Source organism: Delphinapterus leucas, chromosome 1 (genome assembly GCF_059928025.1).
Source record: "Delphinapterus leucas isolate spDelLeu-1000000601 "Yukka" chromosome 1, BTC_Dleu_Yukka2, whole genome shotgun sequence".
In the NCBI taxonomy this organism is placed as follows: domain Eukaryota; kingdom Metazoa; phylum Chordata; class Mammalia; order Artiodactyla; family Monodontidae; genus Delphinapterus; species Delphinapterus leucas.
Window position 1 is genome coordinate 158,511,122 of NC_143129.1, and position 15,887 is coordinate 158,527,008.

Here is a 15,887-nt window from a genome sequence, read left to right on the forward strand (position 1 = left end):
AGGAACCGGGGTCCCCGGGAGTCTCTCTGGTCTGGGTCCCCGGCCAGGCCAAGGGGAGCCTGGTCTCGCCACCGACTTCAAGGGTCCCTCCGCCTTGGTGGGGAAGAGCTTCCCGGCTGGGCCCTCCGCTGTGCCCCCAGCTAGGAGCAGGCTCCTGCTCGTGGATGGAGCTGTCCATCCACCACCTCCTCCCCCTCAGCGGAATGGACTAGGGTTTGAGGGAAGAGGACGCCGCTCAGGGTCCCACTGTCCTGGCATCAGAGGGGAAAGACGGGGGCTATCTTTGTTTTGTGGGGGCGGCTAGCTTTGCATTTTTTCCTTTGTGGATCACCACCCCGGGGGGAAAAAGTCGGCAGGCCTCCCCTTCTCTCGGTGCCGAATAAGCTCATCGAAGAACACTATCCCCGCAATCCCGAACCCGTAGCAGCCTTCTGGCCCGTCTTAGGCCCCCTCCTCCTGCGAACCCGAGGGTCCAACCGCCCACCCCCCCCATTTCGGGCGTGGGGCGGTCGGGGAAGGAGAGCGCAGCTGTCCTGAAATACACATCCACCAGCAACAGAAGCAACGCACCGGCTGCCGACAGGGCGAGCTGAGCACCCCAGCGCCGCCCCCCCCCACCCCATCCCGCCCTCCGGCCGGCCCGCACGCGCACTCTCCACCGCTGCCCGCCCCCTTCTCACGCCTGGGACTCGCCTCCCTCCCGCAGCCCAGCCCCGCCGGCTCCGCTCTCCGCAGCCGCCTGCTCTGGCTGGGCCGGATCAGAGCCGAGCATGGAGCCTGGGGAGCCCCGGGAGCCCCGCGAGCCCGGGCCGGGGGCAGGGACCGCCGCGGCCCCGCGCTGGGAGGAAGCCAAGACTTTCCACGACAACCTCGCGCCCAAGAAGAAACCCAAATCGGTAAAAGCAGGGCATGGGTATGGGGGAGGGCAGGGGGCGGGTCACCGGAGGGGGGGTCGTCAGCCCTCTGGAGAGGGACCCGTGGTGCCCCTCCGAGAAGGGACGCAGCTCCTCAGCACCAGAATGCGCCAGGCCGTTGGCACGGGTTCGTGTTTATTTTTGGAGCTCTGCTCTGGTGTTTTTCTTATCCCGGGGCTCGTGTTCCACGGCAGGATCCCCCTCCGTCATGCTGTCATCAGGGCCCAGCTCCAGGCCGCGGCCCAGCCCCTCCCCTTGCGGGCAGCCTGGGGCTAGCGGACAGCATTTGTTGGCAAAGCCGGTCAGCGGCGCCTGCGGAAGCGCCCCGGGCTCAGGCAACCCGACTCTGAAAACCCGGCTCCTTGCTGTGCGCTCCGGTTTCTGCCATCTGGGCACCGGGCTCCGGACCCGAACCTCTGCGTTTAGGGTCTGAGTCAAGGTCCTGTGCCTTGGGCTCAGGGTGCCGGGTTCCCCGCGTCTTAAGAGAAGGGAGCTGCCCTGGAATCTGCTCTCTGCGCTTAGAGGCTCTGCGTCCCTGGTTCTGGGATCCCGACGCTGGACTCTGCTCCCCAGCTCTGGGCTCTGCTCGCCTCACAGGGGAGCCCTCGCTGGCATCGACATCTCTGCGACCTCAGTGGTCGTCTCATCCCTTGGGGATTCACACAGAGGAGGGAGCTCGTCTCCCCATTGGACAAATTCATGATGCCCTCGTTGGTCCCTGGGCCTTGCTCACTCCAGCCTCCCAGATCTCAGAGCTTGGGAAGGGGATAGAGGATCGAAGCTGGCTCAGAGCATTCTCCAAAGAGCTCCAACCTGAGACCCTTCCCATAAGGCCCACCCTGTCAACAGTCATTCCCCCAGAGCACCTCAAGGCCTGCCCAGCAGTGCGGATTGAGAATGAATTAGACTGAGTCCCCGCCTCAGAAGCTCACAGAGACCCTGGACATGGTGAGTGCTCAGGTGAAAGACCCTAGCAGTGGGAGCATAGAGGCGGGAGTGACTGCCAACTCAGGAAGTCTTTTAGAGGTGGCATTTGAGCTGATTTTAAAGCCTGAGTAGGTGGACTTTCCCAGGCAGAGAGGGAAACAGGCTGGGCAAAAAGCATGATTGATGTCTTTGAAACTGAGAGGATGCAGGATCTGAAGGAGAAGAGTTGAAGTGATGCCAGAGACCCACAGAGGGCCTTGAATGCCACATTAAGGAGTCTGAACCTTATTCAGTGGGGTTAGGGGTCTTAAAACTAGGTTCCATGAAGCCCCATGTTTCAGGAGGTCTACCCACATGTGAAGCCAATTCATTTTCTTTCTTCTTCAAACTATGTTTTACACAAGTAAAAATAGGTGATAAAACTCAACTTACTCAAATGTGTTGTTGGACATTTTAGCACCTTGGAGACTGCCAACATATTAACTTATGCTACATACAGGTTGATTACCTTTTTAGCAAACCTCAGAATAAAGCATTTCCTGTGATCTGTTTTAATAGAAGAGTATCTTGAGATTGCTGACAATCGTTGCTGAGTCTCCTGAGGGTTGTAGTTTAAAACAGAACAAAACAAAAAAAGGCTTTTACCTGGGGCTTCCCTGGTGGCGCAGTGGTTAAGAATCCGCCTGCCAATGCAGCGCACATGGGTTCGAGCCCTGGCCCAGGAAGATCCCACATGCCGCGGAGCAACTAAGCCCATGTGCCACAACTACTGATCCTGTGATCTAGAGCCCGCGAGCCACAACTACTGAGTCCATGTGCTGCAACTACTGAAGCCCGTGCACCTAGAGCCCATGCTCCACAACAAGAGAAGCCACTGCAATGAGAAGCCCGTGCACTGCAACTAAGAGTAACCCCTGCTCGCCGCAACTAGAGAAAGCCCGCGTGCAGCAATGAATACCCAATAATAAATAAGATAAATAAGATAAGTTAAAAAAAAAAAAAAAAACAAAACCTTAAAAAAAAAAGGCTTTTACCGTTTGCAACCACTTATTGGTGTGAATCAGGGCTTTCTCAACGCTGTGCGAAAACCGACAAACGGAAACAGAAACAAACTGACTAGATGATGAAGCTTAAATCCACACTGGTCTCCTGTATTCATTGGTTGACATGATAATAAATATAGCGTGAATATGTAATACATTTGAATTTATAGTATAAATTTATACCAATAAAATATGGTACTATATGGTTTACATATTGGGGCTCCTTGCAAGAGTTCGTTTGCATAAAATGTCAACCTACTTTTAAAAAATGTATGAAAACCATTATGGAGCTATGGCAGGACTTTTCAGCAAGGGATTAACTCGGTCCATTTTCATTTTAGAAAGGTCACTCTGAGGCTGTGTTGGTGGATGGATTGGAGAGGGTGTGTCTGGTAGCAGGCGGATCAGTGAGGAGGCTGGTCCCTGCCTGGGGAGGAAGCTGTGGGATGGAAAGGAGGGGATGGACATTGGGAACTAGGGTGGTGAGTGGAGCACACCAATCTGTTTCCTCCCCAATCACCAAGGAACCCGGGAGCTCAGGCCCAGTCGTCAGTTATGACCTCTCGGTCAGCCCCTGGCCCTCACTGTTCTCTGGGAGGCAAGGAGACTGGTGGCTTCTTGGTCCCTACTCCTTCCTGCAGAAACCCCTCCCCGCTACAAGCTATTCTGGGGGCTTTGGGCCTCCTGGGCCCCATCAGGGCCTGGCCTAGGCTTATTCTCATCCCCAGGAGCCTGAGTGAAATATTTAACCCCCAAAGGCCTATAGGAGGCCCTCACCTCATGAGGTCAGAGGACTTCCTCAGTCCAAACCTGTTTTGTTCCTCTCTCCTCCGGCAGCCTTTCTCACTCTAAGTCCTTCTAGAAATAACAGCTTTTGGCTATGTTCCTATCTTGGGCCCAACAGGCAAAATCACTTTGGCCTCAGTGAGAGCTCCTCAGGCAGGCTGGGTGGGGCTGGACTGCCCTCCTTTATCCCTCCATTCCTGTCCCCCAAGCAGGAGTAATCAGCTGGACCCCCCCCCAATCCCCCCCCCACTCCAGTGACTCCCTGGAGCCCAGTGATCCCAGGCTGAGTTCCTGGTCTGGGGTAGGGGGTCTCTCTGACCCAAGCTTCAGTCTGGCATCTGGACTTCTTTCTGATTTCTGGAGGAACTGTCTCTAGATGCACCTGACATCACGTGACGGGGTGGCCTCCCTCTGCAGCGAGGTCCAAGGGGGTGTCTTAGTGCCTGGCTTCTCCCCAGCTCCGACCAGCCCCTTTCACTTGTTCCTTCAGCTCCGCCTGGAGCCCAGACAGGTTGCTTCTCTCTCCCAGCTGGCATTCCATATTTCCCACAGCGGCTCATGCCCACTAGGCCCTTAGACTTCTCCTCACTTGTACAGAGTCAGAGCAGGCTGAGCAGGGAAGCAGGGTCCTTGCCCTGGGGCCCTCCATTCTGGGGGTAAAGAGAGCCCTGCCCTGAGAAACCTTGCTCTGAGGGCATGGTGCCCCTCACCAATTCTCCCAGACCTGAAAAGGGAGGGCTGGGGTGTGAGGAGAATCCCAGGGAAGTGCCTGAAGTAGCAGGGGTTGGGGTCTTCTGCGAGTGATTGAGGAGGGGCATACGGGGGTAGGGTGCTGCTGTGTGGACAGAGGCCAGGCTGGAGGCCAGAGACTTGGGATCTTATCCTGGCTCTTCCTTGACTTTGCTGGGTGACCAAGAGTAATACTCTGCCCCTCTCTGGGCCTATTTCCCCATCTGTAAAAGAAGGAAGTGGAGACTCCTGGGACCAAGGCAGCTGGGATATTTTTTTTGCAGTGGCCAGAGGTGGGATGGGATGGGGTCTGGGCCGGTCAGCCGGAGGAGACCCAGAACATAGCAGTTTGGCAGGGACTGTGGGACAGAAAGTGACGAGCGAGACCTTGGCTGGCTGCCTGAGCTGGAGCCTCCGGCCTGGGAACCTGCCTGAACAAGCTGGAGGGTAGCTGGCTCCCTGTCCTTGAAGGGGTGTTGGGCCTGGCCCTGGGGCAGTAAGCCCAGGGGGCGAGGCAGTCTCAGCCCTTGCCCTGAAGGCCAACAGGCTTCCTGGGCTTATGAGAGCAGGCCTCCTCGCGCCCCCAACCATACCCTTCCCATCCCTGGCCATCCGTCTATCACCCTTTTTCTTTCATTTTTACCTTCCTTCCCTGAAGGCTCACGGTGGCTGAGGGGTTTGGGAGGTACCCAGCCCAAGAACACACAGACACTTGAGGGTGGTTGGCAGCTGGGAGAGTTACTGGGCTGAGCCCCAGAGGACAGGCACCTGTCCTGCCAATGCCTTATACTCACCCTGCTGGGCCCACACACCGTCTTGGTTGGGATAAAAGTCAAATGCAAACTGAGGTCCACCTCCTGAGTTTGGGGACTCTGGTCTTCTCTTCCTACCTTGAGGTTCTAAAGCTTCATTAGCCACTAGCCATTCATGGCCACTTAAATTTGAATTGATTAAACTTAAAATTCAATACAATTAAAGATTCAGTTCCTCTGTCTCACTGACCATATTTCAAGTGGCTCCCTAGCCACATGCAGCCACACGGAGAGCACTGGACATTTCCATTATCACAGAAAGGTCTATTGGACGGTGCTCTTCAAAAGCATGCACAGATCTCTGCCTTGGGGATAGATCATAAGCTCCATGGGGACAGGGATCACAACTGTGTGATCCCTGCCATGTCCCCAGCACAGTGCCTGTCACATGGTCATCACTCAGTGTTGTCAACTGATTGGGACCCAGGCTTGACTCCAGAGAGGAGAAATGGGGTTGAGTGCGTGACCTGTGGGCTGTAAGGAGCAGGCCAGCATGCAAGGTCCATTTATGAGTCTTGCCCCCAACTTGAGTCCCTGTTTCCTCATCTGTAAAGTGGGAATCATAGTCCAGGATCGCTCAAGTCACAGAGATGTGGTGGGACTCTCCGGGTGTCTGTGAGTCCCTTGGGGACCCCAGGGATTATGAAGGGTCCAGCTGCTGCCTGTGGTGGCATTCCTCTCTCCCCATTCTGCTGGAGGTGCCAAAGGAGTTCTGAGGCACTCCTGGGCCCCTGAAAGAAGGCCTTCTGCAATCTAGCACCTGCCTACTCTTCTGGGCTCAACTACACCCTGCTCCCATGCACAGAGCTCTGTTCACCTTTGTGAAGGCACGGCGTGTGTGCACACCTCCTCATGCCTTCCTTCACCCACTCCTTCAAGGCTTTGCTGAAACGCCTCCTGTCCTATGACAACTTGCTTTGAACACTTGTCATCGAGACTTTGTTTTCACCTGGTTCGAGCACTCATTTCAGTCCCCTTTGCTTCTCTGTTTACCTGTCTTTCTCCCCTACCAGCCTGTGACTCTGAGGGCAGGAGCCAAATCCCTACCAGTATCATTCTCAGGCAGAGCCCAGGTGCTTGGCACAAAGAACTAGTAAATGTTTGTCAAATTTGCATCAACCGAAACAATATTCTCTGAGCATTTACTATATTTCAAGCAATTTGAACAGATGAGGGCACTGCACTGGAGTTTCTAGTTCATGTTAAATTTGTCATGGCAAATACTGTCTCACATTAAACTATATTGCTTAAAAGTTCAGAGACATTAAATATTTACTGAGCACCTACTATGTGCTAAGCACAGTTCTGAGCACTACAGATACAATAAATGAACAGGATAGTCCTGGTTCCTGTTCCCTGAGAACTTAAGCATGGTTCCTGCTTCTAGAGCTCTGTCTAGAAATAGAAATAGTTAAATAAGTAATTATAATTTAGTGTTAAATTTTACCACAAAGGAAATCCTTAGGAGAGGTAGCAAGCCCATGACTAGGGGTAAGGGAAGGCTTCCTAGAGGTGACTTGTAGTTTGAGACCTGAAGGCTGGATAGAAGTTAGCTGGAAGGGCAGTCAGGGGAAGAGCACATGAGGCAGAGGAAACATCATGTGCGAAGGCTCAGAGAAGGTAGGGGGGAGGTGTGCTTATACATGAGAAAGTCAGATTGAGCAAAACGGGGTAATGGGAAGGTGACAGTGGAGACAGAGGTAGGGTCTGTCATGAAGGGCTTCCTACTCCATACTCAAGGCTGCCGATCCAAGTGTGAGAAGAGTGGGTACCACTGAAGGGGGAGGCGGGGCATGATCAGATCTGAATTTGGGAACAATCCCCTGACAACACTATGGACCACGTATTGGAGGGAATGAGAGATGGTGATGGGCCGGACCATGGTAGGGAAGACAGAAAGAAGTGGATGGATTCTAGTAGAGTTGGCAGGTTTTGGTGACTGATTGATGGAGGGAAGGGGGTGAAGGAAGAGGGAAGACTTGCGGTTGACTTCCGGGCTTCTGGTCTAGGTGATGAGTAGTTGGTGGTGCCAAGTGTTGAGATGAGGAAAGCAGGGAGGGGACCAGGTTTGGGGGTGGAGAGAATGCTGGGAATTCAGCCTTGGGCATGATGAGTTTGAGTGTCTATTAGTCAACTGGGGCAGTTAGATATACGAGTCTGGAGCTCAGGAGAAAGATTTGGGCTGGAGATAAAAGTTCTTATATAATTGTCATGTTTCTGGGCACCGCTTCTTCCTAAGGGCATGTAGCTCCCATTTTATAATGGAAACCATCTGGAGACCGTCTTGAGCATCTGTCATACTTTGACTACATACACTGTATTCATTTTTCTGTCGAGTCCAGATGGCTGGCTAGATTGCAAACTCCCTGAGGGCATGTGCCTCCCATCAGATTGTCCTCCTCCGTGGGGAGCCATCAACTCCCTCAGTCCCCAGTTGGGTCCTGCACAGAGGGGGTCCTGATCTAGGTCTGCCCCTGCCCAAGGCTGAGCTCCTTAGGGCAGAGGCTGGACCTGTGTCTTCTCCCTGTCCCTGAGACCTGCCTCAAGAGAATCTGAGAGTCAGCCCCTTCTCCTGTGCCCCTGCAGCCCAAGCCTCAGAATGCAGTCACCATTGCTGTGTCTTCCCGAGCCCTGTTCCGCATGGACGAGGAGCAACGGATCTACGCGGAGCAGGGTGTGGAGGAGTACGTGCGTTACCAGCTGGAACACGAGAACGAGCCCTTCAGCCCTGGGCCGGCCTTCCCCTTCGTGAAGGTGAGGGGCAGTTCCACCACTGGCCATACGGTGCCTTCATGGGCGTTAGAGAAAAGCACTCCCATGGGTGTATGAGTAAGGAAAAGGGGTCCCCTCTGGGCAGATGCCACCACACAGGAGCATAGCTTGGCAAGTGGACAGCCATTGTGGGAAGAAGAGGCCACCCCATCCTCTGGACTAATGCAACCCCACTCCAGGTAACCAGCTTAGTTCATGGAACCTGAGCTGGATTTCAACCCCCACTCACCCTTTTAGTGAGGCATCCCTGGGCAATAATCAACGCGCACAATGGCAGAGACTAGGAGGAGATAGCCCGCGTCCACTGGCCTCACCCCGAGCCTGGCCCCGGACCTCCCCTCTCCTCCCTCCCTGTGTTGGATACTTACTCACCCCTCCTCCCCAACCCTGGCTACCAACTCCAGGCATCAGTCCCTGGGGGTCTGAGCCCGAGGGTCCACTCTCCCTCCAGGCTCTGGAGGCTGTGAACAGGCGGCTGCGGGAGCTGTACCCTGAGAGCGAGGACGTCTTCGACATCGTCCTCGTGACCAACAACCACGCTCAAGTGGGCGTCCGTCTCATCAACAGCATCAACCACTATGGTGAGCATGAGGGCTTTGGCCATGACATGACCCCTACCGGACACCCGGGGTTGGGGTCACACCTCTGCAGGGTGCAGGTAAACCCACTGGAACCTCGAGCTCAGAGGGGTGTTGGTAAACAGGCCCTTTCAAGAAACAAAACAAACCCCCAAAACCCTGCTTGTGTAGCATTGCCATATTCAGGGTGTAAATATTCCCACCGTGGCTGATGTCAGGCTACCGACAGTTGAACAATCTAACTGGCTCCAAAAGTCCCTGGATGCTTAACGTTCGGCTCTTGCAAGCTGGTACAAGCCGGCTCCAGCACATCGCTGCACAGGCCCCACTCCCTATGTGATTGGGCAGGGCACTTGCTACTCCTGTGCCTCAGTTTCTCTCTCTGCAAGGGGGCTGACAGGCCTTAAAGTCTGCTGGCGGAGGCAGGTGCAGTCGTCAGAGTGAAGGGACTTTGTGTCTTAGTCCAAACTCTTGTTTGAAAGTAATAGACCCTCCAGAGCCAGACCTTTCAGCTGAACAAAATGATTTTTTTTTTTTTTTTTTTTGGCTGTGACGCATGGCATGCGGGATCTTAGTTCCCTGACGAGGGACTGAACCTGTGCCCTCTATGTGGAAGCATGGAGTCTTAACCACTAGACTGCCAGGGAATTCCCGAAAATGATTTCTTATTAGGTTACAGGTGTGCCTCTTGGAACCACAGGGAAGGAAGTGAAATTGGGCCCACAAAGGCCTGAATCCAAGTACTGGCAATCTCTCCAGGGCTTTTTTTTCTCTCTGGACCACATGAGCCCTTATTTCTGCTTCTCTCAGCAAATCTGTTCCTTTTTTTTTTTTTTTTTTTCTTTTTTTTCTGTCTCTTTTTCTCTTTCTGCAAACTAGGTTTCTCTGCTTTTCATGAATATGGCCCAAACTGACAAGTTTACAAGTCCTTGTTCCTTGTTTTCAGCAACCAAGAGAGGCCAGTTAGCATTTTTAAATCCTAATTTCAAATTGTTAGGAGCAGGGGTGATATTCAAGCTATTTAACCACCTTGTGACATAAGTACCGAGGAATCAGGACAGACACCACCTATGGTACTGGGGCAGAGTCCTGAAGGACCCCTGCTGTGCCCTTCCACTGTGGACCCTCCTGTGTGAGGGGCTGGGGTAGTGATGGGGTAACTCAGTGGGCTCAGAGCAGCAGCCATTTATCAGCAAGCAAAGTTTTACAACCTGCACAGACATAGGTACTAGGTGACTCTCAGCCCAGGCTGGGAGGGAATCTAATTGGCCCAGCTTGAGTCAGGTGCCTACCCCTATCCAGTCAGCTATGACCAGGTGGGACCACGAGCCACGAGGCTGGGACCTACTTTTGTAGTACTGTGATCCCCTGAAAGGGGATATTACTGTGAGCCAGGCAACTCCTCCAGAGATGTGATCATCCCCATTTCATGGTCGAAGAATAGAGGATCTCAGAGAGGGGGAACGCTGGCCTAAAATCACTCAGAGAATCACTCTGCTGCCCCACCACCACTCAGAGCCAAGATGGCGTCCATTGAACACAGAGGGACCACTCTGAGGTCCTGAGGGTTGACCCAGGCATCACCTGGGTACTCTCTACCTCCTCTCCAGACCTGACCATTGAGAGGTTCTGCATGACAGGCGGGAACAGCCCCATCTGCTACCTCAAGGCCTATCACACCAATCTCTATTTGTCGGCTGACGCAGAAAAAGTGCAGGAAGCCATCGATGAAGGTGAGTCAAAGTGGGGAAGGAGAGTGTGGGGAGTGGGGAGTCTGCCTAAGGGGCCTCAGAGATGGGAAGCCTTGTCCTAAAGCTCTGTGCAGGCTCTAAGGGTTGCCATGGTAACTGGAAGGGGAGGACCTTCCTTAATTCCTATGACCTGTCCTGTAAACTCTGAGAACAAGGCCTCACCTATTTCACTTATTGCCCATCTATTCCACTGTCCCACCTCCTGCCCTACCATGTTAAGGATGCCTTTATTCATCAACATCACCCAGCCTTCCGTTTCCATGGGAACCCTCCTTACAGTCCAGAAAGCTACTCCCTTCCAAGAATCTTCCAGGTCAGTAGGAGTTCTAATTCCTGTGTGACCATGGGCGGCCTCTGTCCTTCTCTGGGCCAGTGAGGAGGGAAATCAGTACCTAGTCCAGCCTGAGCAGTAGAGTCTGGGAAATGGCCACCATTCCAGCAGCTGGGCCGGCCAGTGCTGAGGTGAGGTTAGAGACACAGCTGCAAGCGCTGACAAAGAGAATTTCCCTCCACATGTGTCTTTCAAGGGGCAGTTTTGGGGATGGTATCCATAGTCTCCTGACAGGGTGTGTTTCCCTATTGTTCACGGAAGAAGACAGGCTCACAGAGGAGGAAGAACTGCCCCACTGCCCGAGAGGGCTCCTCAGGCTGAAAGCTACTGTTACTTATTTATTTTGACATTTTATTGGAGTATAGTTGATTTACAATGTTGTGTTAGTTTCAAGTGTACAGGAAAGTGATTCAGTTATACATATAGATATTCATTCCTTTTCAGATTCTTTTCTCATATAGGTTATCACAGAATATTGAGCAGAGTTCCCTGTGCTATACAGTAGGTCCTTGTTGGTTATCTATCTTATATATAGTAGCGTGTGCATGTTATCCCAAGCTCCTGATTTATCCTTCCCTCCAGTGTTTCCCCTTTGGTAACCATAAGTTTGTTTATCAACCAACGATATGTTTACTTTCCTCTTCCTCTTTCATGCTGTCTCCTGCCTGGAAGCCTGGCCTCTCTCCCGCTGATGCCTCACTCCCCTGAGATGCTTGGGGTTCCAAGAGACTTTCTTTAACCAGGAAGCGGAAGCCATTTCCCTAGACAGATGTCACTCTCTCTGGTTGGGGTCTTGGCATTGGTCCGTATGTGTGCCTCTATATGTCTATAATTTAAGCCCAGGCTAGGGAGCAGGGGATGGTCAGGAGGCAGGCCTTCCCCAGGTCCGGTGGTTCTGGTTCATCTTGGTTCCAGCACTGGCAAAGCTGAGAAGGTTCCTGGCCTGATGTCCAGGGCCTGGGCCTCCTTACACATCCTCAGGCTAGTGAAGTTGTGGTGAGGCTGGCATTGCTCTTTCCTCCCAAAGCTCTGCCTCTGTCCAGGCCTGCGGCCCTAGATTCCTAAAGAGCAGGGCTGACATGGCCTTTGGAGAGGTGAAGAATCGGGGATGGGCTGAGCCCACTGCCTGGGTCTCCAGCCTCCTGGTACTGCTCTTTGCTGTCCAGTGAGTTCTAGTTGGAACCAGGGTTCCCAACAGGCATACTGGGCCGTCTGGAGAAGCCCAGAGTCTGTGCCACTGTGGCGGCAGACTGACGGGGTGCCCACACCCACCTCACCACAGACTGCAGCCTAGAATCTTAGCCCCAGACAGAGCTGACCACCCTTAATTTTATCTTGGTCCAGAGAGGGTGAGGGACTTGCCAGAATCAACAGCAAGAGAGTAACTGAGGCCCAGCCAGGGTCGGGGATCCTTCCCAGCCCCCCTGTAGATCTACATCAGGGGCCTGTGAGGAACTCCAGGAAGGACAGTGGTGGCCTGGGGGACCCTCCCTTCCATCCAGGACTGATGTTTGTCTGGTCCATACCAGCATGAACTTACTAGATATTAAAGTATTGAAATTCTCCCATGCCGATTGATAAATAGCTCCTGCCCTGGGTCCTCTGAGTGCCCCCTGTTCCCTGGGACACCTCCCGGACCTTCCCTCAAAGCAGCAACTAAAAGGGAAACCCTGGCATAGGCTGGGGCCTTCAGAGCCCTATCCTAGGTGAGGCAAGCAGGGCAAGGATAGCCTGAGATAGCCCTCTCCTGGCCCCCAGGCAGCTGAGGCAGGTGTCAGGGCCCTATTACCTAGATGAAGGCAGACAATGCTTCCCTTTCTCTGCCCAGGGATTGCAGCCGCCACCATCTTCAGCCCCAGCAGGGATGTGGCTGTCTCCCAGAGTCAGCTGCGGGTGGCCTTCGATGGGGATGCTGTGCTCTTCTCAGATGAGTCGGAACGCATCGTGAAGGCCCATGGGCTGGACAGGTTCTTCGAGCATGAGAAGGTCCACGAGAACAAACCTTTGGCCCAGGTGCTCCACACACTCCCCAGAACCCTTCGGTGGAGCAAGGAAGCTCCCCAGAACCTGCCCTTGGCTGGAACCTCCAGCCCAGAACCAAACCCCAAGCTCAGCCCAGAATCCAGCCAGGTCCCCTCCCTAGGCCTCCGGCCTTCCTCCCTCTCACCTGACCCCTGGGTCCCCTCAGCGAGCTTCTACCTCTTCTTTGAGCTCCCATCTCTCTCACTGCATTCCCATCCCCACTTTGAAGCCCACATTCTCTCTCTAAGCCCCTCTCTGAAGCCCCTACGTCTTCTTTGCAGCTCCGTTATGAGGTCTCCATCCCCATCGCTTCTCGGCCTTTTGGCTAAAATCAAGTGTAGGTCTCTATCCCCTTCCTGAAACCCCCATCCTCCCTCTAAGCTCCCAGCTCCTCTCTGAAGACTCCATCCTCTTTCTGAGGTCTCCATCCCATCTCTAAAGTCCCCATCCCGCTCTGAAGGCCTCATGCTCTCTCTCTGAAGCTGCCATCCTCTCTCTGGAACGCTTGTCCCCTCTGAGAGATTCCCCCACTCCTCTGAGAGGGATCCCATCCTCCCAAGAAGTCCCTGCTTCCCTCACTGAAGGAAAGGAAGAGTTGGGCTGGTGCCCTTCATTGGGGCAAGGAGATCCAGCAGACCCATCTGCTTTGGGCCACACCAGCCCTTCACACCTCCTGCCAGCCATCCCTTGGCCAGGGGCTCAGAGACCCTTACTCACCCTTAAACTGCTCAGAGTGTCACTGAGAGCAGAATACGCCCTAGAGCTGGCGGAAATTCCTTGGGGTTGGAGCTACTGGCATTCTCCAGCCCTCCAGAGAGCTCCTATCTGTGCTTTTAACAAAAATCTGGGTGCTCAATAACCCCAAAGCCTCTCTCTCCAAGAGCTCAGCAGGCTTCAGCTATGACTCCAGAGTAATCATTTCATTTTCTCTCTTGTTGGTTCCCTCTGAAATCCTTGGCAATCCAGAGCGGGACAGTTTTTCCACTAAGTGGTAGGCAGAGCCCCAGGAGACCACTGCTTGCCCCAGGTCACCCAGCAAGTGAGGGGTCTCCAAGATTAGAAACCCACCTTTCCTGATTTCCAGCGGCGTTACAGTTTTCTTCTTCATCATCCTCTGGTTCTTTATTCACACCTCCTCATGAAGCTTCATTGCTCCAGGCACTGTAAAGAGTAAATCCCTTCCCTGACCCTACAGAGCTGGAGCACGACACCCTGAGCCACTCACCTGCCCCAGGGGCAGGGTTGATATCGGGCAGTGACACATTGGTCTGTCTGTCGCAGCTAAAGTCCATTCTGATTGAAGGGTGCCCGTGCCATAGTTACTAAATACTCTTAATATCCTCCCTGCTGATGAGCACGAAGGCCACACTCAACGGAGTTGCTGGACAGACACCCATGTACCTGGTGGGCTGCTGTAGTAACAACCCTGGTATGGTTTTTCTGACGCAGACATCCCCAATCACAGCAGTATGGACACCTAGACTGCCATAGGGACCTACAGTCCAATTGATGCATGCAGTGGCCCGAGCAGGCAGAGCAGAACTGAGAGATTTAGAGATCCTGAGAAGCTTTCCCACCCCAAACAGCAAGATCCTAGTGTTATAGGTAGGAGCCCAGCAGGGGAGGGGGCAAATGTTTGGGAGATGGGTGAGCTCACAGTCTTCCTTTGCCTTCTCATAGGGCCCCTTAAAGGGTTTTCTGGAGGCTCTGGGTAGGCTGCAGAAGAAGTTCTACTCCAAGGGCCTGCGGCTGGAGTGTCCAATCCGCACCTACTTGGTGACAGCACGCAGTGCCGCCAGTTCTGGAGCCCGGGCTCTCAAGACCCTGCGCAGCTGGGGCCTGGAGACAGACGAGGCCCTGTTCCTTGCGGGGGCACCCAAGGGCCCCCTCCTGGAGAAGATCCGCCCACATATCTTCTTTGATGACCAGATGTTCCACGTGGCTGGGGCTCAGGAGATGGGCACAGTGGCCGCCCACGTGCCTTACGGTGTGGCGCAGACACCCCGGCGGACCACACCCACGAAGCAAGCCACATCTGCACCGTAGCTGAACCACCAGCTTTGCTGACCCACATTGCTCCAGGCATGGCTCCATGTCATACACGTCGCCCAATGGACACTTCTAGTTCCTCACCTCTCTGCCCTTCTGCATGTCCGCCCTCATCCCTATGAGTGAGGTACTTGTAGGAAATTAGGCAGACTGGTCCGGCATTCTCACCGGCTCCCCTTTTGGGAAAACACTGTGCCATGATCCTGGCTCAGAAAGTAAGACTGTGCAGAAAAGCTGGGTTTCAGGGGGAAGTTGATGGGACTAAGGGTGAGAGGGTCAGAGCAGCAGGATGCCTCAAAAGGAGCTTATAAAACTAGCTCAGTGTAGTACAAAGAACACTGCTTTGAGAGAGATGGGATCTGGCTTCTAAACTTTGTCCTGGCATTGTGCACGACTTTAAGTTCCCTTGCTAGGGACTCTAGGATGAGATAACTTCCCCCTGTGGTGCACTGGTGAACTCTCCATCCTTGCAGGAGCCCCTGCAGCCCCTTTGTCACCACTTCCAGGGGAGAACTCTCACTGTGTGATGAGTCAATTTCCCCACCTTTTAGGGCGTTTTCAAACTCTCCTTTAGCTAAAGAAGCTTGGTTTTATAAGATTGCCCTCTTTGAAGGAAGGATTCTGAGCCAGGGCTTCTCCTGATATATATAGCACCTTTGTACAAATTATAGAAAGACGCTGTCTCTAGAATGAATTGTGAAAAGACGGCCCTTCCTCTGGGCTGACCCAGACCACGCTGGGGCACACAGCTTGGTTGGCAGGATATAGGCTGGATTTTGGCCCCTACCGGCTCCTCAGCCCAGAGGCCTTTGTCAAATGGGCAAGGCACACAATCATCCACAGCAACCTTCCCTATAATTTTACATGTTTGGAAACCACTGGATGAGATGACCTGTCTACTTCCTGCGATGCCTTAATCTGAGTCATCAAGGGTCAGCTGCCAGGTGCAGGGTTTGTGGAAGGAGGGAGGGAGTGAATTTAACCTGCATGCAGACTCTCATCCGGCCAGCAGGGGGCACTGCAGGCCCTCCCTGGGAAGGTGCTTTACTAGGCCTGCTCAGTGCTTCCTTCGCTTTTGCTTTTTAGCCAAAGTTAATTTGTTGCTGCCTGTCAACCCCCTCACCTCAGCCCTCACTCCCTCAATGACTGTGTCCTACTCTGCTTGCCAAGCAG

The 15,887-nt window shown here is 53.7% G+C and overlaps 1 protein-coding gene across 1 annotated transcript; it reads left to right on the top strand.

Moving 5' to 3' along the window:
• Positions 1-770: 770 nt before the first annotated feature.
• Positions 771-14,824, top strand: NT5C1A (5'-nucleotidase, cytosolic IA). Its single transcript, XM_089913197.1, has 6 exons — positions 771-896; positions 7,771-7,965; positions 8,435-8,564; positions 10,172-10,294; positions 12,472-12,656; positions 14,346-14,824. Exons 1-6 carry the CDS (start codon positions 771-773, stop codon positions 14,709-14,711), a joined length of 1,125 nt encoding a protein of 374 aa, XP_089769323.1. The 3' UTR covers positions 14,712-14,824.
• The last annotated feature ends 1,063 nt before the right edge of the window (positions 14,825-15,887 follow it).